The sequence below is a fragment of the Pristiophorus japonicus genome, chromosome 6, assembly GCF_044704955.1.
Source record: "Pristiophorus japonicus isolate sPriJap1 chromosome 6, sPriJap1.hap1, whole genome shotgun sequence".
Lineage (NCBI taxonomy): Eukaryota > Metazoa > Chordata > Chondrichthyes > Pristiophoridae > Pristiophorus > Pristiophorus japonicus.
The window spans coordinates 42,069,731-42,089,708 of record NC_091982.1 but is presented as its reverse complement, the minus strand read 5'-3'; the positions used below and the strand labels follow the sequence as shown (position 1 = coordinate 42,089,708).

Below are 19,978 nucleotides of genomic sequence, written 5' to 3'. Positions count from 1 at the left end.
TCTAACGTCACCCGTTTCTATCGATGCCTCAGCCCAGCTCCTGCCGAAATCTTCATTTGTCACCTCCAGACTTGACTATTCCAATGTTCTCCTGTTCGACCTTCTATCTGCGGCCCTCTGTAAACAGCAGCTCATCCAAAACTCTGCAGCCTGTATCCTATCCCGCACCAGACCCCATTCAACCTCGTCCTTGCTGACCTACATTGGCTCATGGTCCCTTAATACCTCCAATTCAAAATTCTCATCCTCATGTTTAAATCACTTCATGGCTTCGCCCCTCCCTACCTCAGCAACCTCCTCCAACCTACAGCTTTTCCTGAGATCTTTGTTCCTCTGATTCTAGCCTTTTGTACATCACTTTGACTCCCTCCATAAATCCCTCTACCACTCAACCTCTTCTCAACTCTTTTAAGACCCTCCTTCAAACCCACCTCTTTAAGTAAGCTTTTGGTTGTCCCACTTCATGGCCAGTGTAATGTATGCACCTGTGAGTATGCTCACAGATTTGTAGAGCTGTTGCCTGGGCATGGCCAAGGGGGACATCAGCCGGTCCAGGCAGCGGGCGGCCGAGGGGGTCGTTCAGCCCGACTGCCTGCCTCTCTTCCGCAGTTACATCCGAGCCAGGGTATCCTGGAGATGGAGCACGCGGTGTCCACCGGTACGCTCGCGGCCTTCCGCAAGAGTTGGGCGCCGGAGGGACTGGAGTGCATCATTAACCTCACAACCAAATTTTAATTTGATGTTTGTCTAAAGTTTAATTTGTTTATTGTGCCGGTTTTAGTGTTTCCCCTGCCCCCGCCCCCCCCCCCCCCACCTTTTAGCCAGAGGTCACTTGTATAATTTGTGTTTTTATTGCCCTTAAAAAAAAAAAAGGGCACTTGAAAAGTGTTTGGAGTGTGCCCCCCCCCTCCCCCGCTTTAATCAGGAGGCACTTGACTAAAGTTTACAACTCAAAATAGTTGTAGAGCTGTTGCATTGTGAGTGGCTTAGCCAGTCATGTGATGGTCACAAAACTCAATAAAACCCCAGTCAGTTGGGTGTAGGCCATCTATGATGAGGTACGCAGTTGTGAGCCGAGTGGATGAACTGGTAATGCGTAGTGTGATTGTTAAACTTTTGTTAATAAACCAGCTAGTTCTTAATAGCAATATGTTGCTATGAATTCTTAAGCAAAGAACCCATAAAGCAAATACATTACAGTCGGAATCTTCCCACACTGCGGCTGTGAGTTTGGAGCGGAGTCTACTGTCAAAATGGCAGTGATTGACAGCGAGGCGGAAGTTCGCTCTGAACCCGCCTCCTTGTCAGTTTCTCAAGTGCCGGCTCTGCCTGCGGTTTGCAGTCCCGGGCACTAAGCAGCAGGTCAGGCAATTGAGATAATTAAGAAGCTGCTTAAAGATATTTAAGCAACATTTTACCAGGTCCTAACGTTTTTTTCCAAGTGTTATTACTTCGTTACCGGCGTCCAGAAATCATGTCAGGTATGTGTGTCGGGTTCTCAATGACTCCATTGCTGTGAATAGTTGACAGCTGCAAAGGTGGTATAAAAGCTACCATTTCACAGCTGTTCAATTTCCAATCTTAGAAGCTGGAGCCTTCAGGATCTGGATGACACTTTTCAGGTTTATGGAGGCTTGAAGTACATGACATAAGCAATAGGAGCAAGAGTAGGCCCCTCGAACCTCCTCCACCATTCAATAAGATTATGGCTGATCTGATCTTGGCCTCAACTCCACTTCTCTGCCTGCTCCCCATAACCCTTGACTCCCTTATTGTTCAACAATCTGCCTATCTCCACTTTAAATATATTCAATGACCCAGCTTCCACAGCTCTCTGAGGTAGAGAGTGCCAAAGATTCACAACCCTCTGAGAATAAATTCCTCCTCATCTCTGTTTTAAATAGGTGACTCCTTATTCTGAAACTATGCCCCCTTGTTCTAGATTCCCCCATGAGGGGAAACATCCTCTCTGCATCTACCCTGTTATAATCTTATACATTTCAGTAAGATCACCTCTCATTCTTCTAAATTCCAATGAGTGTAGGCCCAACCGGCTCAACCTTTCTTCATAAGTCAGCCTCTTCATCTCAGGAATCAACCTAGTGAACCTTCTCTGAACTGCCTCCAATGCAAGTATATCCCTCCTTAAATAAGGTGACCATGGGGCCGAAATTTCCCCTTCCCTTAAGGCCTGTTACTGCCGGAAATCAGCGGCCACACTGCGGAGTGCAATGGCTGCCGATTTCTTATATAATAACTGCCATATTTTAAATTCCGATCCTGCGGTGACCGGCGCCCCCCCCCCCCCCACTGCTCCGCTGCTGCCAATCCGTCCTAAGTGTGCCATAAGAGCGCACACCGCCAATGTTCCCGCCCCCCCACCCCCCCCGGATGGCAAAATTCCACCGAAAAATCTTGCTCCCGCCGTGCAGTGCCAAAAGCTGCTTTTTTCTGCCGGTGCAGTGAGGCTGTAGTCCTTGTAAAATGACAACGTGGCTCCCATTAAAGGGGAGGACCTGCTGCTGCCATGTTTTTTTTTGGTGGCCGTCTGCCATGTTGGGCTGACAATTATGGCCCCAGATTTGGCCGGATGGTCAACAGGCAGCCTCGCATCCCCTCTTGGGTGCCAGGCTGCTAGCCCGGCCGAAACCCTCCCTGGTGGCCCAGTGGACCGAACTTAAATGGTCACGCTTAAGCGATTAAGTGAAGGGGAGAGCTGTGATGACAACACTCTGCCCGCCCCAACTTCCAGCCCTCTAGAGTGCGAACTTCAGCTCACAGCTGCATACGTGCCCCCATTATGACTGACTTCCAGTCCACTGAAAAAGCCAAAGAGCGGAATTTCGCTCAAGGCGCCACTGCATCCACTGTGCGGGTAAAAACATGATAAATGGGGTAGCTGCGCCCCATTTCCAACGGCGGGCAATTTCGGGCCACAAAACTGTACGCAGTACTCCAGGTGTGGTCTCACCAATGCCCTGTAGCAATGTGTGGTAGCAAGACTTCCGTACTTTTATACTCCATCCCCCTTGCAATAAAGGCCAACATTCCATTTGTCTTCCTAATTACTTGCTGTATCTGCATGCTAACGTTTTGTGTCTCATGAAAAGGACCCCCAGATCCCTCTGTACTGCAGCATTTTGTAATCTCTCTCCATTTAAATAATAATTAGCTTCTTTATTTTTCCTGCCAAAGTGGATAACCTCACATTTTCCCTCATTTCCTCCATCTGCCAAATTTTTGTCCATTCACTTAGCCTATCTATATCCCTTTGCAGATTCTTTGTGTCCTCTTCACAACTTGTTTTCCCACCTATTTTTGTATCATCAATAAATTTGGCAACATTACACTCGGTCCCTTCATCCAAGTACAGATTGTAAATAGTTGAGGCCCCAGCACTGATCCCTGTGGCATCCCACTAGTTACAGTTTGCCAACTGGAAAATGACCCATCCATCCTGACTCTCTGTTTTCTGTAGTTTGCTAATATCCCTGCTGATATATTACCCCCAACTCCGTGAGCTCTTATCTTGTACAGTAACCTTTTATGTAGTACCTTATCAAATGCCTTCTGGAAATCCAAATACACATCTACTAGTTCTCCTTTATCCACCCTGCTCGGTACATCTTCAAAGAACTCTAGCAAATTTATCAAACATGATTTCCCTTTCATAAAAACATGATGACTCTGCTTGCCTGTATTATGATTTTTTAAACATCCTGCTTCTACTTCCTTAATAATGGACTCCAACATTTTCCCAACGACAGATGTTAGGCTAACTGGTCTGTAGTTTCCTGCTTTCTGTCCCTCTCCTTTCTTAAATAGGGGTGTGACAAATAGGGGTTTTCCAGTCCGCTGGGACCGCTCTAGAATCCAGAGAATTTTGGTAGATTACACCCAATGCATCCACTATCTAGCAGTCATTTGTTTTCAGACTCTAGGATGCAGACCATCAGATCCAGGGAACTTGTCCACCTTTAGTCCCATTAGTTTGCCTAATTCTTTTTCTCTAGTGATAGTGATTGTTTTAAGTTTCCCCTCTCCCTATAGCCGCTTGATTATCTATTATTGGGATGGTTTTAGTGTCTTCTACCGTGAAGACCGATACAAAACATCTGTTCAAAGTCTCTGCCATTTCCCTGTTTCCCATTATTCACAGTGTTTGCAGTGAACTCTCTATCCAGTGTCACCTCCTTGGAGCAGCCTCTCTTACCATTGACAGATCACTACTGTCATCTAAAATTCATCTGCCACCTATTCCATCAGCATCGGTGCCATTGAAAAAATCTCACCTTGGTCCTCAGAATCTCACCACAAGCAGCCCCAACAACATCATCAATAGGCACACCAGCATCACCAACAGCAACACCAACCTTCTTCACAATCACCTGGTGCTGCACAGGACACAGGCATCAGCACCCGACCACATTGCTGCCTGGGAGGCCAGTGATGGCTTCACCATGGCCAGATTTACTTCACTTGACGCTGTACACGCTGCCACATGAGGCGCCAGGTTGGCACCACCCCACACCAATACCATAAAGTATCCCTGCAATGCCCAATCCATTCCTTTTACACTCCATCATTGGGGGGTTACTGTTACATATCACCATTCACTACAACACACTAAGTCACTTCCAAAAGTGCATACAGATCTGTCCAAGAAGGCGAAGTGTTGAAAATAAATATTTCAATATTTGACAACACATTAGTAGAAACTTTATATGAACATTGGCGATAACACCCAACATACTCATAGTTAGTATGATTGGACAAGGATGAGGGTAAGTGTGAGGGATGGCTTGTGAGATGGGGATGTGATAATATAGAGATGGTTGGGTGGAGGTTCAAGGCAAGCTGGTGTGAGAAAGGGTGTACAGGAGTAGGGTAGGGAAGGCAGAGTGATGGGGTTGTGATGAGTGGCACAGCAGGATGAAGTTGAGTGTAGCTTTGCAGTAACGTTTCGTGATCTGCGTTCATTGAAAGGTTTGAGCCAGGTCCTCCTGATGACATCCCTGCTTATGCCCTCCTGTACAATGTGCAACCAGGTTGTGTTGGTGTCCTGGGAAGGTCTCCTCTGCCCATTCGAAAGGAAGAGAACCTCCTTGTGTGCTGTGACTCCCTCCATAAGCACCTGGAGTGATTTGAGAGCCCAGGTGCAGTCGTGCACCTTTGTGCAGTGCTTGTCAGCGTTTGCAGCACCTCAATGCGGTAGAACACTGACAGCACAACTGTCAAAATAAATGTAGGCACAGTCCCTTTAAAGAAACCGGCTGATGACACATCATCAAATTATGGCATCAGACCCGCTTCCTGTTAATTGTCCGGGAACCTCGCAGTACGGACTTAACAAGCCCCATCCATGTAAAATGACTTGGGCAGAGGCGGATGAAGACTGGAGCGAGGATCCAGTGCGCACCCAAAGTCGCCCGTCTCGTTCCCGAGCTGGTAGGAAAAATCGCGGTCAATATCTCCTTCTTTGGCTCAGCCTCCATTTCTGTCCGATTATGCCTCTGAAGCGCTTTAGCGATATTTTTCAACATTAGAGGGGCTGTGTAAATGAAAGTTATTGTTGTAAAAGTCTACCTTCTGAATATTGAACTGGGAACATTTTAAATGTAAGGTGCTCCCCGAGACCTTTCTCCTTAACAGATCTTTTAAATAGAAATCTGGATTGGTGTTTCCAGTTGCTGCATGTATTTCAGTTGCATTAACAGCCAGTGTGATATCATCATCCAATGACAAAAGCTAATGATCTCTATAAAGCAGGTAATGGCTGTTCAGTAAGTGGAACACATTCTCTTTGTAACTGGTATAAAGAAATTAGATTAGAATCTTATTCATCTGACTGAATAGGATTTAAACCCTAGCTACTTTAGAATGATCTGCAAAGCTCTACTTTTTTTTTGCTTGTCAAAATAAATTCTGCTTGAGCTATTGCAGTGGCTCATTATCCAATGAAAACTGAGGAGGGTGGAGATGGTAGGTGAGATTTTGAAGTATAAGGCAACTGACTAGGCAGGATTGGGCTGTACCAATCTACCTACCAGTAAAAATGGCAAAATACTGCAGATGCTGGAAATCCAGAAAAACAGAAAATTCTGAAAATACTCAGCAGGGCAGGCAGCATCTGTGAGAGAGAGAGAAGCAGTAAATGTTTCAGGTCGATGATCTTTCATTTTAATGAAAGGTTATCGACCTGAAATGTTAACACACTATTTCTCTCTCCACAGATGTTGCCTGACCTACCTGTTCAGTTTGAGATAGCTGATGTTAACCTCAGAGTGGAGCCACTGAATTAAAGGTGTTGGCACAGATTTTTCTGGCAAAATAATGGCGAGTTTAATATCGCTCGCTTTTATCCGTGTGTAAATCGTCCAGCAACTTGTGACAAGGAAGAGATACCCTGTGAATTGTGAATCACCAAAGTTGCTGGCCAATTTATGCCACTCTACCATTGGCCTCGCAAAAACGACAGCTTGTGCGCAACTTCCCAGTGAGTTTCATGAAATTGCTGCATTTACGCATTAAGTACCAATTAAACGCGTCACAGAATGTTAGGGCTCAGTTGGTCGCACTCTTGCCTTTCAGTCAGAAGGTTGTGGGTTCAAGTTCCATTTCAGAGACATGAGCACAAAAATCTGGGCTGACACTCCAGTGCAGTTCTGAGGGAGCGCTGCACTGCCGGAGGTGCCGTCTCTCGGATGAGACGTTAAACTGAGGCCCCATCTGCCCCCTCAGGTGAATTTAAAAGATCCCGTGGATCTATCTGTGCACAAATTAGCTGCTGCATTTCCTGCATTGCATCAGTGAGTGCACTTCAAAAAGTACTTCATTGGCTGTAAAGTGCTTTGGGACGTTCTGATGTCATAAAAAGCACTATATAAAGGCAAGTTCTTTCTTTCTTAACAGCGTAAGTATCTTCTTAATGAGGAAATTCATGTTCCTGCAATGTCAGAAAGGGGACAATATAAACTGTGGAGTCTCATTTCTACAGATAGCATTTTTTCACGCATCACCTTTCTGTCTCTTTGTTTCTCTTCCTACTTGATTTGACTCTAATTTACCCCATTTTCTTCAGCCTCATTTCTCTGTTCCTTTCTCAATCCTTAAATATAATTGATTAAGGAGATACACTGTTGTTCCTATTATTCACTGAGGTCCAAGATCCCCCGTTGCCCTTCCTGCGCCATTATCAGCTCGCACTTCCAGCAACTTACAGGGCAAACTATTTTCAAGCTGAAGGGTGAGGGGAAAAACCTAATTAATGATACACTCCAGCAAGATCTGGGCTGTTAAATATTGAGCTGTAAAATGTTGTCGCCTGAGGGGTAAGTAAGGAGAACTTATTTTTAATCAACTTTATTAGCTGCTACAGTGTCGATATTAATTTTGTACAGCTTCTTTTTCCCTCTAAATTTCCTCTCCCCATGAGATCCCGTTTGCCCTCTCAGGTCAATGTAAAATATCCCATGGCTCTATTTTATATAAGAAGAGGGGAGTTCTCCCTGGTGTCCTGGCCAATATTTATCTTTCGACCAACATCTAAAAGACAGATTATCTAGTCATTATCACATTGTTGTTTGTGGGACTTTGCTGTGTGTCCAAATTGGCTGCTGTGTTTCATACATAACAGTGACTACACTTCAAAAGTACTTAATGGGCTGTAAAGCGCTATGAGACATCCTGAGATCTTGAAAGGCACTATATAATTGCAAATCTTTTGTTGTGAAATCAATAACTGTTATGGATGTAGGGTTCGTTCCATGGGTAGTGGCTGCTTTTGATAGTGTATTCAAGTAGGCATTCTACATGTGTGAGCCTACATAGTGAGTATTGGCTAGTTAGTAGGCAGACATTACAACCAATTACAGCGTGGCGGCCCTGACCTGCGAGGAAACACCAGCGGCAGGTTGGGGCCATAAAAGGCGAGTAGCCCCTGGACAGCATGGGTGGCGTACCGCTCCAGGGAGCAGCGTAAGCTTGGTGCAAAAGGGCAACGACAGTAAAGAGGGCGACTGGAATGCGACGTCACCAAGGTCCAGGTCGTTGATTGGAGCGTGGGCAGGTACAGCAAGAGCGGCGAGGTTGGGGCGAAGGAGCAGCGAGTGATCGTGGAGCGATGTGATCGGGGCCCAGTAGAGGCGTGAGTTTGGGGCCCAGCAGAGGCGAGGGTCCTGGGGCAGCACGGGCCAGTCCACACTGCAATATGTGTGTGCACGAGGTCCGTTGCAGCAGAGCTGGTCTCCAGTTGTCTTGGTTAATCCTTGCCACTGGACCAAGACCTAGCTAGCGCTGTCAAGTCCGTGTGGTGGCTAGTGTGTAACGGCCACCACATGTTAAAAAAAATCCACGCACAGGCATCTTCCACCCTTCAACATGGAGTTTGGGACATGGAATATCAGATCCTTCATTGAAACATCGGTGAACTCTTCCCTTTTTGATGTGGAAGCAAGTCATCCTCGATACGAGGGACCACCTAAGAAGACGATTACAAATAAGAATAATACTGTACTCATCCTATCTCTTTTGTACAAACTTCCCAGCAAGGCACTGATAAGAAGTGGGATGTTTGCCTGAATTTTTACCCATTCCTAGCCCAGGGTTGCTGGTCAATGGTAGCTCCCAAAAGCTGTCTCACATAAAATTGGTAACTCCACCCCATGTATATCACTTCTAACTTTTCTTTAAGCTCATCAGTGTAGGTAATATGCATAATACTCTTGTGCAGGTTCTTTTAACAGGGTTGTGTTCGCTCTTTGAAGAGCAACCAGTGAAAATAATCACATCCATACACAATATTTGATGTTGCCATCCCACAGCAATGCCAGTATGCAGTCAGCTTCCAGCAGTAGAACGGTGGGTGGGCGTGGTGGTGTCGGGGTGGGGGTGGGGGGTCAGTTGGCTAGATTACAGAAGCCATGGGTAGGGCGGGGGTGGATTGGGGGTCAGAATCTGGACTGGGGAGAGCTGCCAGAGCAGAGAGTGAGCACTGGACGAGAGATGCCAGAATTAAGAATGGGGAGAGGCAGCAGTGCTGGTACAGTTGTTTTGTACAGTAAGTTTCCACATTAACTCAGAAACTTATTGTCAAGGCTGACTGTACAAGCACTGTTGCCTCTCCAGCTCCTGATCCGCACTTCCCTGAGCTTTCCAGGCAGTGGTTGCCCTACGGCATTTGGTCATCATTGTCCGATAATTATAGCCTCTTCTCCCATCCCTAAACTGATAGTCATCCATTTAAAAAGATGTAAACACCATTTGAATTACATTAACTGAGTCTATTCCACAAAACTACTACTCTAAGAAAGAAATTCCTTTAAATTTCAGTTCTTCCTTGAAGCTTGCTACTGTTATACTCCTGTCTAAAATAAATAAACTGCTTGCATCTATATCATCCATTCCTTTTAGCTTAACATAGAGCTCTAACTCCTGAAATCATCCTTGTTGCTCTTTTCTGGTTCCTTTCCAATGCACTAACATCATTTTAAGGAAGACTAGTTTTGGAATACAAAGGCAAATAAGAGTCCTAGTTTTCCCAGAATTATTTCCTGAATCTCTCTTGCTGTGACAGCAAGAGTAGAGGGAGCAGCACACAAGTTCAGACATCAGAAGATAAGGGAGGTTGTCTGGGAGGCTGGGAGGAGGCAACACTGAAGCATATCTGGCAGGCAGAATACACAGTGTACAATTTTGTTTTGCTGTTGTTGGCAGTTGGAGGATGCAGACGGCTGCTGTTTCCAAACCTTGGATATGGGAGAGCAGGCAAGAGCTTTGCAGCAGGTGGAATAGGGTCAAAACATTTCTCAGAAGTGATTGAGCAATCGATGCATCTGACAACAGTGTACATGTCGTGGTGCCTGATTTAATTGTTAAACCTGGCAACTTGATGGTGAATGATTCAGTAGTTTGGTCACTTATATTTGTTGGAGAAAAACTAAGTAGTCATTCAAATGGATAGATTCCAAGAACAGCTGAAGGATACAAAAGCTACAAAATACTACGGATGCTGGAAATGTGAACTGACTCAGCAGGTCAGACAACATCTGTGGAGAGAGAAACAGAATTAACATTTCAGGTTGATGACCTTTCATCAAATGTTAACTCGGATTCTCTCTCCACAGATGCTGCCTGACCTGAGTATTTCCAACATTATCTATTTTTTAATTTAGGTGAAGAGCACAGTTTGGTTAAAGTAGAATATGAACGTGTTAAGATGGTTTTCAGGGCACTTGTATAAACCTGTGATGGCAAGTTGTCCATTGCTACCCATCTGTAGAAATTTTTTTCCAAAAAAAAACCCAGGAAGTCAGCTGAAACAGCATTTACATCAAGCCTCCGGTTCAGATCAAGGAAGTAATTTGAAGTCTCTTGCAGAATTGTGCGTGCTGTGTTGGCTTCATGGTGATACGAGAGTAAATTGACATTGTAATTCTACTTTACTATGCATAGTGCCCAGTTTGGGGTTCTAACTTTCCAGGGAGCGCAAAAGTATCGCCAGGTGAAAAATAATTTTTGCTCCCAGGAGCTTCCGCTTTAGCGCTCCAAGAGGGAAGTGGAGTGCTAAATCAAGCTCTATCACTTCGCTTAAAACGCTGAAGTGAGTGAGAGGGGTGGTTGCGGCAGAGTGCTGAACAATGTTCCGTGTTGTGCTGCTGTCTTTGGAGGCTCCTTCCCTCACTTAAAGGGAAGGGCCAATGTTGGTTTGAATCAATCCTGATGCTACCTCTGAGGCCAGAGGACCTGTACTACATACATAACAGCCCCAAGCACTCTAAGAGAGTCACTCATAAACGATCTCTCGAAACGAGGATGACTTGCTTCCATGCCAAAAAAAGGACGAGTTCACAGGTGTTTCAATGAAGGACCCGTACTACATCCTGAAGGGTGGAAAATGCCTGTGTGTGAATTTTTTAAACGTGGGGTAGCCGTTGCACACTACACGGGCTTGACAGAACTAGGTCTTGGTCCAGTGGCAAGGATTACCCAAGACAACTGGAGACCAGCTCTGCTGCACGGACCTACTGCACACACGTATTGCAGTGTGGGATGGCCCGTGCTGCCCCTGGGCCCCGAACTTGCGGCTCCCCTGGGCCCCGATCACATCCCCCTACAGTCTCTCGCCGCTCCTTCGCCCCGACCTTGCCACTCCTGCTGTATCTGCCCACGCTCCAATCACCGACTGGACCTTGATGACGTGCTCTTCACAGCTGTCGCCCTCCTGCACCAGCTCGCGCTGTACCTTGAAGTGGCCTGCCTCCACGCTGCCCATGGCCGCAGGTCGGGGCCTCCATGCTGCCTATGGCCGCCGCCCGCCGCTCCTTTTATGGCCCCAACCTGTCGCTGATGTTCCCTCGCAGGTCGGGGCTTCCACACTGTCCATGGCCGCCACTCGGGCACTCCTTTTATGGCCTCTCTAAGAGAGTGCAGGGCTGAGGAATCGCGGTGTCACAACAAATCAGGAGGCACCAGAATGGGGAGATAAATAAATGTTGCTCTACCTGATCACCATTATCTTTAAATATCGCTCCCCAAGTGACCAGCCTAGGTGACAACGCCTCCTGCAGCTGACGTAGTTGATGCCCGGTGATGCTGTAGGGGGTGTGAGCAAATATTACATCCTGGACGGTAACGGGTCGCTGCGTACCGGGTGGCGTCACATCCTACGGGGCAAGAGAGCGAGGCAGTAAGTGCTAGCACCAGCGCAAAACCGCCAGGGAAGTTCACGGGTGTCGGTTATTTTGCCGCACCTGGTCGGTAACCCCTTAGCGCCCTATTACCGCCCCTGCAGACGCTAATGGGTGGCCTAAACCAATTTCTCCCCCAAAGTGTCTTCTGAATGAAGTGATACCACATAGTATATCGCACAAATAAATGAGACCCTGTATATTCTCTGACTCCTGACACTGCTCTTCAAACTAACCTCTGACCTTTACAAATTGAGTGAGGTGTGGGCCAGATCTGATTAAAGCCTACAGGCTTGGGGTTTGTCGGGCCTGAATGTAAGCCCGAGTTGGCAGTGGATAATTCTCAAATGACTGTTGTGATAGAACAGGGGCAATCATTATAGTATGGTGGTGATTTTACTCTTGGTCATATCGATTGTCCTGGCAAAGCTTTTCAGAACCATTTAATTAAAGGCTGTGTCTATTTATACTAACTGAAATGCAGCTGTTTCTCTGATTGGCTTTCCATTTTCACATGGCCTATTGCTGATTGGTCCCCTTGGAGGATAAGCCACACCCTGAAGTTCCTCTGGAATGTGTAATTGGAACCACCGAGCCCAAGTTCTGACTGACTTTCCAATTTCTAATTCGATACATTTTGACTTCAGAAGCCACAGAGGATAGATTTCCCCAAAAGCCACCAAGTTCCAGCTGAAGTCCATTACCCCAGCGTAAGTGCATCCCTCCCCCAGCCGAAGTCCCTTACCACCACCCCCCCACCCCCCCTACCCATACATGGGCATTGTGTGCGGATTGTTAACAGGTTTATTGGATATGAAGTGAATAGTGACCGTGTCGTGACTTCTGGATTTCATCCACTCCAACAATGTCCCTTGTAACACACACACCGAGCTTGCACGCACCAGGGTGTTGGAAGAATGTGATCCATCTACTTTGAGTTCCCTCTCTCTTCCCCCCACCCTACCTCGCCACCCCCCCACCATCCCCCAAGCTCGCTCTCTTCTGCCTCCACCCCCTCCCCGCCCCACCAAGCTCGCTTTCTCTCTCTCTCTCTCTCTCTCCCCCACCCCCAGGCTCTCTCTCCCCCCAGGCTCTCTCTTCCCCCCGGGCTCTCTCTTCCCTCCTCCCCCCACCACCACCACCACCAAGCTCTCTCTCTCTCTCTCTATCCCCCCCCCCCCCCCCCACCAGGCTCTCTCTTCTCTTTCCCCCCCCCACCCCCCACCCGCACCTGTGTGTGTCCCCACCCCCGCAAGCTCTCTCTCTCTCTCTCTCTCTCTCTCCTCTCCCCCCCCCCACCAAGCTCTCTCTCCCCCAAGCTCTCTCTCCCCCCCCCCCCAAGCTCTCGCTCCCCCCCCCCCAAGCTCTCGCTCTCTCCCCCCCCCAAGCTCTCTCTCTCCCCCCGCAAGCTCCCTCTCTCTCTCCTCTCCCCCCCCCCCAACCAAGCTCTCTCTCCCCCCCCAAGCTCTCGCTCTCTTTCCCCCCCCCCCCCCAAGCTCTCTCTCTCCCCCCGCAAGCTCTCTCTCTCTCTTCCCCCCCCCAGCTCTCTCTCTCCCCCCCAAGCTCTCTCTCTTCCCCCCCCAAGCTCTCTCTCTTCCCCCCCCAAGCTCTCTCTCTTCCCCCCCCCCCCCAAGCTCTCTCTCTCTCGCCCCCCAAGCTCTCTCTCTCGCCCCCCAAGCTCTCTCTCTCTCCCCCCAAGCTCTCTCTCCCCCCCCCCCCCAAACTCTCTCTCTCCCCCCCCCTCAAGCTCTCTCTCCCCCCCCCCCCCCCCCCGCAAGCTCTCTCTCTCTCTCCCCCCAAGCTCTCTCTCCTCCAACTCTCCCCCCGCCCCCCAAGCTCTCACCCTGCCACCCCGCTTCTCGCTCTCTCCGCCGCCCCGCTCTCTCTTTCTCGCCCCCCTCCCCCCCCCCCCCCCCCCCAAGCAGACGATTGCAGGGCTCGGGGGCCCGCTCGGGGCTCTGCGCTGCGGGTGGCTCGGAGGCTCGGCGGATGCGTTCGGCTGCTGCTGGATGGATCAGAGGCAACAAATAGTTACTCCGTTAATTAAAAGTGGGTAAATAAGAGTTTGAGTCAACTGATCGGGTTGGAACAGAGTGTTCCCAATTTGTTTGCCAGCTGAATGTTAAATATTGCTGGTAGATTCTAATTCCTGAGGGTAATCCTAAAATAAACATAATGAGCCACAGAATGTTGATTGATATGATCGGGAATTATTTTTTTAAGAAAAATTTTATTTGGGCTAATCTGCCAATGGAATAAAAATGATTGAAGAACTGATGCAATATGCAACATGCGGTGTTTGGTGGAAACTAGGCTTAAAAAATAAATTCAGGGAATGTCCCTACTCTTTCCTCGTATTTGCACAAAATTTAAATGGCAGTTGAAATATTATTTTAAAACCAAAGCAAAACTTTGATTAATTACTCTGATTTATTAAGGGAGAATGATGCATTCCATACTGACTCAACAAAAAGTTATTCCTACACACCTCTTTTTACTGTGCAGATGTAATTATTGAAAATGAATGGATTACAGCATAGTGCTTTCACTTCAGGGAACTTTTTGAATCCAGCCTAGACTCAAAAGGATGAAAATCTCCTCAATCCTGACAGATGCAGGAATTGCATAGGACATTTTGGTTGAACAATCTCGAGTCCACAGAACAAAAATGTCCATCATGAGGCACTGATCGGCACTTTCTCATTCACAAGAATCGCTGCTGCAGAAACATTGCTCCCATTTCTCTTAAATCTTGGTGGAGGGGAAATTTCATAAGCAGCAAGAACCCTTCAATAAATGGCTATTATTCATGTATGAACCTGGGAACTGAGCATTAGTGTTGAACATGGGGTTATCACAGTCGAGTTAGACTCTGTCTTCATCTGATGTTGCACATGTGCATTTCCAGTAAGGGCTATTGCGTATAATTTTAGAATGAATATGCCGCAAAGTTCATGGGAGTTAATCTGTTTTGTTTTTGGATTGAACCATTGATAAGTTGATGTGTATTGTTAGCTATTTGTGTTTTTTGCTATAGAACTTCTCTAAATATTTTTCCATGTATTGAGTGACTGCCCTTCTCACGCTGAGATCTCATAGGTGGTGTTCTGGCTGACTGGGTCCGAACTTCGCTGAACCATAAGGTCTTCCGGTTGCACAGCAGAAGTGGACAGCTGGAGGTACTCGTGGATGGCACCTACTTCATCTATAGTCAGGTAGAAGTGAGTACGGTCTTGGACCTAATGACTAGTTGCTGGGACGGAGGCTGGGGGAATTGCGGAGGCGGGGGTGGCGAAGGGCGGGGGGATGGAAGTTGCTGGGTGGGTTTCTGTTATCCAACTGTTCAATCAGTCGTTCCTAATAAAGGCTGGTCTAGTCGATTCCAAATAAACTCATCTGGTCCTGTCATTCTGCAAAATGGCACCAACTTGGAAGCAGTGGTGGCTATTGTATCTCTCACCAATTTCTATTTATTCCCAATTGTATAAGGATTCGGCAAAACAAATTTATTCCCATTGTATGGAATTTCAATTCCTTGCCATTTTATCATTGTTGAATAAAATTCTCAATGGACCAAACAACATTCCATTTAATTACGTAGATTTATATGAGACTAAATTCATCTCATTCACTTATTATATGATTAAAATCTTTCCCATTCATTTTTTTGTTGTATAACGCTCCAGTGGACTTTCATGTAATCAATTGTGCAGAGCTCCTGACTGAAGCACAAAATGCTAGCCATTTAGCAGTTTTTATAAATACCCAATGGATCACAAATGCAGTAATCTATCCACAGCCAAATGATACTTGATTTCAACACTTGGGAAATAATAAATTACACTCTCGTTTAGCATTTGCAAGTTAATTCCTGTTTTTGAGTTACATTGCTTAAAACATTAGTGATTTTAGCTTTGATATTATTATAATAGCCCTGGTTCACTTTATATCTACAAGCTATTGTTTTTATTGGAAATCAACTGTGCAAAATTCCTTACTAAAGTTAGCTTAACCGTCCCAACGACTGCCTGTTAAATTGTACTTGGGAGCAATTATGAATTATACAGGGAACAACGTGGAGCGAATGTGTTACACTGCGAGAGTGATTCATGTCGGTAGAGAGAATTGCAGAGAGACTGGGGAAGGCAATGTATGGGGTTGAACAATACATTATATAGCAGGGATTAAATACTGTCTCTGCAATGAGCAGGCTTTCGATGCAAGGCCCACATTTAGGTTTGACATTATGCTTGCTCCCTTCAGTACCATTGTCAGATGGCATGCTATTCACTCTACTGATGCTCAAGAAAAAGCAGGTTATTCACATATGTGGAGTTCAGGTCACACCCAGCAGTCAAATAGCATTATACTATGCACCATCCCAACTGCACACTTCAGGTTTGGATGCATCAGGCTGCACTTTGGTAAACCTCTTAATAGCAATTCAATTATCTTCAATGCAACCCTTAATCAGCATGTCATGCTTAAGCCTACATTTTTTGTTCCTCCCATTGCTGGCAGTCCCAATGCCTACAAGCGCACACTTTTTACAGACTATGGTCTCTATGTTTAATCACTATACCAAGGGATGCATTTTACCCCTAACAATACCAACTCTTTCTCTCACAGTTTACTTTGGCTCAAGGCAGAAGTGATAGGAGTTTACAAGTTACAAAACTCTAAGATTATAACCTCAATTGATACAGGATTAGTATGAACATTCAAAAACAGAGTCATAAACTTACCTTCTCAATTATATAGCATGTTCTTACTTGTACAAGATAGGCAATGTCTAGGTATTATTGGACGACAACAACAACAACTTACACTTTATTAGCATCTTTAATGTCGTAAAACGTCGCAACGCATCTCCAGGAGCATTATCTAACAAAATTTGGCACTGAGTCACATAAGCAGACATTAGGACAGGTGACTGAAAGCTCAACCATTGGTGGTGATAATTACAGGGGTCAGTTACAGTAGAGTGCACGTTCTCTGCTCTTATAGGCTTCTTCTGCCTTGCATATTATTTCTTGGCTCGAGTGCGTGTAAGCAGCCTTGCTGCCATGCTGTTTGTAAAAAAAAAAAATTGAAAGATTACATTACCTTCTCTTTTTTTTAATAAGTCCCTTTTATTATCTTCTCCGTCAAATTATAAGAACATAAGGAGTAGGAGTAGGCCATATGGCCCCGCGAAACCTGCTCCGCCATTCACTAAGATCATGGCTGATCTTTGACCTTAACTCCACTTTCCCGCCCGATCCCCATATCCCTTGATTCCCCTAGAGTCCTGAAATCTATCGATCTCATCCTTGAATATATTCAACAACTTTGAGCATCCACAGATCTTTGGGGTAGAGAATTCCAAAGATTAATAAATGAAGAAATTTCTCCTCAGCTCAGTCCTAAATGGCCGACCCCGTATCCTGTGACTATGCTCCCTGGTTCTAGAATCTCCAGCCAGGGGAAACAGCTTCGCTGCATCGACCCTATCAAGCCCTTGCAGAATCTTATATGTTTCAATGAAATCACCTCTCATTCTTCTAAACTCCAGAGAGTATAGGCCCAATCTACTCAATCATTCCTCATAGGAAAACCCTCTCATCCCAGGGATCAACCTCGTGAACTCTGCTGGGCAAGTACTTATATAGCACCTTTAATGTAGTAAAATGTCCCAAGGCACTTCACAGGAGCATTATCAAACAAAATTTGGCACCGAGCCATATGAGATATTAGGGCAGATGACCAAAAGCTTGGTCAAAGAGAGAGGTTTTAAGGAACGTCTTAAAGGAGGAGAGAGAGGCGGAGAGGTTTATGGAGGGAAATTGCAGCAGCGCAGAGATCTCGGAGGGTAGTAGGCTGGAGGAGGTTACAGAGATAGAGAGAGGTGAGGCCATGGAGGAATTTGAAAACCAGGATGACATTTTTTTAATGAGGCGTTGTTGGATAGGGAGCCAGTGTAGGTCAGTAAGCACAGGGGTGATGAGTGAAAGGGATTTGGTGCGAGTTAAGATACGGGCAATAGAGTTTTGGATGGATCTGTTTTCCAAAGCCCATGACTAGCTTGCTGGGCAACGAAACAGGGGAGCCTTAAATCTTGGACTCTGTCCAAATGGTTTAAAGCATAAGAGGAGACTAAGTTTTAAACAGTACCATTAATTATAACCTAGTTCACCAGAAGATGTTGCTTGAAAACAGAGCTTGTCATTCCCCTGCTGCTTCTGCCATTCAAACTGTTCCAGAGAAGCCATTCTCCCAAGTTACTTTCTTCACTGTTCACTTTCCCATCACATTATTGGCATCAGATATAGAACCATCTCCAGGAACACGCAAGCATATTGGCTTCAGTAGTTTAAACCCCCTTGAAAGAATAGTCTGCTCTTGTCCCCCCTCAGGTGCCTGTGTTTTCTCTAAAGTAGCCAAGTTCAGTAGTTTCAGGAACATTTTAGAATTAATTACCCTTATCTTCTGAGCACTTACTAAAGCTTTACATTCGAACTTTGTGGGTATCCTGTAATCCTACAGCATACCAATAAAGGACACAAGAGAGTAAAGGTTAATTTTGAATGCTCCACATACTATGCTTTTTCTTTGTTGGTCTTCTGCCCTCTCCTGAGGATGTTGACTCGAGAGAGCCAGTTCTGATATCTCTCCGTGATCATTATTCACATATGAGCAGGCTAATTGATTGTAGGAGGCATTGACAGCAAAGTTGATCACGTGTTCACCTAACACCCGCACTATCAGCAATGATCACTGCATAATGATCAGAAGTAACCGAGCCAATTTCCCTACCCTGAAGGTGCTGAGGTCACTGACCACTGTTCTGGCTGAGATCAATCAATTTAGCATGGATTGGCAACGAACCAGGAACTTTCCTGATCTTTAATGCTTAGCTGCTCACTAGATAAAAGGGGTGAGCACTGGAGTTTCTCTATGTGTCTTAACAGTTTTAACATCTACATTCTTATCTGCAGAAGTAGTATGGTCTAAACAGCCTATTAAGTAGAGTGGAGTACTGAACTGTATGAAAAAAAATCTTGCATTGATATAGTGCCTTTCATGAATTCAGCATGTCTCTAAGTACTTTACAAGAGATGGATTACCGTTGAAATTTAGCCACTGTTCAGTTTGGCAGCTACTTTGCACACAGCAAGTTCTCACAAACAACAAATGAACGAATGGCTAATAATTTATTTTTTGTCTTATTGATTGAGAGAGGAATGTTGGCCAGGATATCGAAAGGACTCTGCTACTCTTCAAGTACTGCCATAGAATCTTTGTCGACAGACAGACCTCAGTTGAAAGTCTCACCCAAAAGACAGCACCTCTGGCAATGCAACACTCAAGCCAAAAGTGTAACGGAATGTCTGTTTAGATAATGCACTAAGCCTTGAGTGAGACTTGAACTGTTTTAACGGGGGGTGAAAGAGTTACCAACTGAACTAAACGGACACAATGTAGACTACTGCATTTTGTCCTGTAATGATGCTGTCTTGACTGCGTAGGGCACTGTGTAAAGAAGGTACCCATGGAAAATAAAGGGAAGAAATTGGTACAAAAAATCCATTGGATAGAGTGAGGAAAGTGGTATGGACTATTCAATACATTTCATAGGAATATGAGCAGTGCATTTATAGGATGCCGAATTGCATCTCTTAGATCTCAAAGCAACTGAACACAATTAATTACTTTTTCTGGAGTGCACACTATTGTTATTAAGGACAGCAAAATATGATGCCCAGAAAAACCACAGTGGATCATACAATCATCACTCAACTAGCATCCTGACTGAGCAACATGCTCAAACTTGTTTTGTAGGAGAGCATGTAGAGACAAAGGCTCATTTTTTTAAATGCGAAACAGATGCCTCCTGATTAGGAGATAGTGGTTGATAAAAATAATACCGCTAATAGGAAACAACTTCCAACTCATTACCAGGCTCATCTGGGAATGCTACTGAACTTGGACCCCATCAGAAGCTGGACATAATCCAGAAATATGTTATCTTCAAAAGGATCAAAATAATCTCCCAGTAGATCGTTTTAGGCACAATTCAAACCATACCTTCTCTGAAGATATTTGTTTATTAAATCAACTTTTGAAATAGGGCAATATTCCCCTCGGACAGCTGGTGACAAAAACGAGTGTCGCAGGAGAAACTGACAAGTTCCAGGATCCTGTGCCAAATTGCCTGATGGAAAAGCATAAATTACTTTTTTTAACAAAAAGCATAAGAACTTTTTTTTCTTAAAACCTATGGCAGCTATTTTCATACATGCCAGCCTGGA

At 45.5% G+C, this 19,978-nt stretch overlaps 1 protein-coding gene across 2 annotated transcripts in view; it reads left to right on the top strand.

The window, feature by feature from the left end:
- eda (ectodysplasin A) overlaps positions 1–19,978 on the top strand; it is a 333,535-nt gene that overhangs the window by 296,669 nt on the left and 16,888 nt on the right. Inside the window, exon 7 of one of the 2 annotated variants that reach the window (XM_070882801.1) lies at positions 14,787–14,908. In XM_070882801.1, the coding sequence (XP_070738902.1) occupies positions 14,787–14,908 (122 nt within the window). Of the gene's footprint in view, positions 1–14,777; positions 14,909–19,978 lie in introns of both variants that reach the window. The other variant, XM_070882800.1, reaches the window with a different exon arrangement.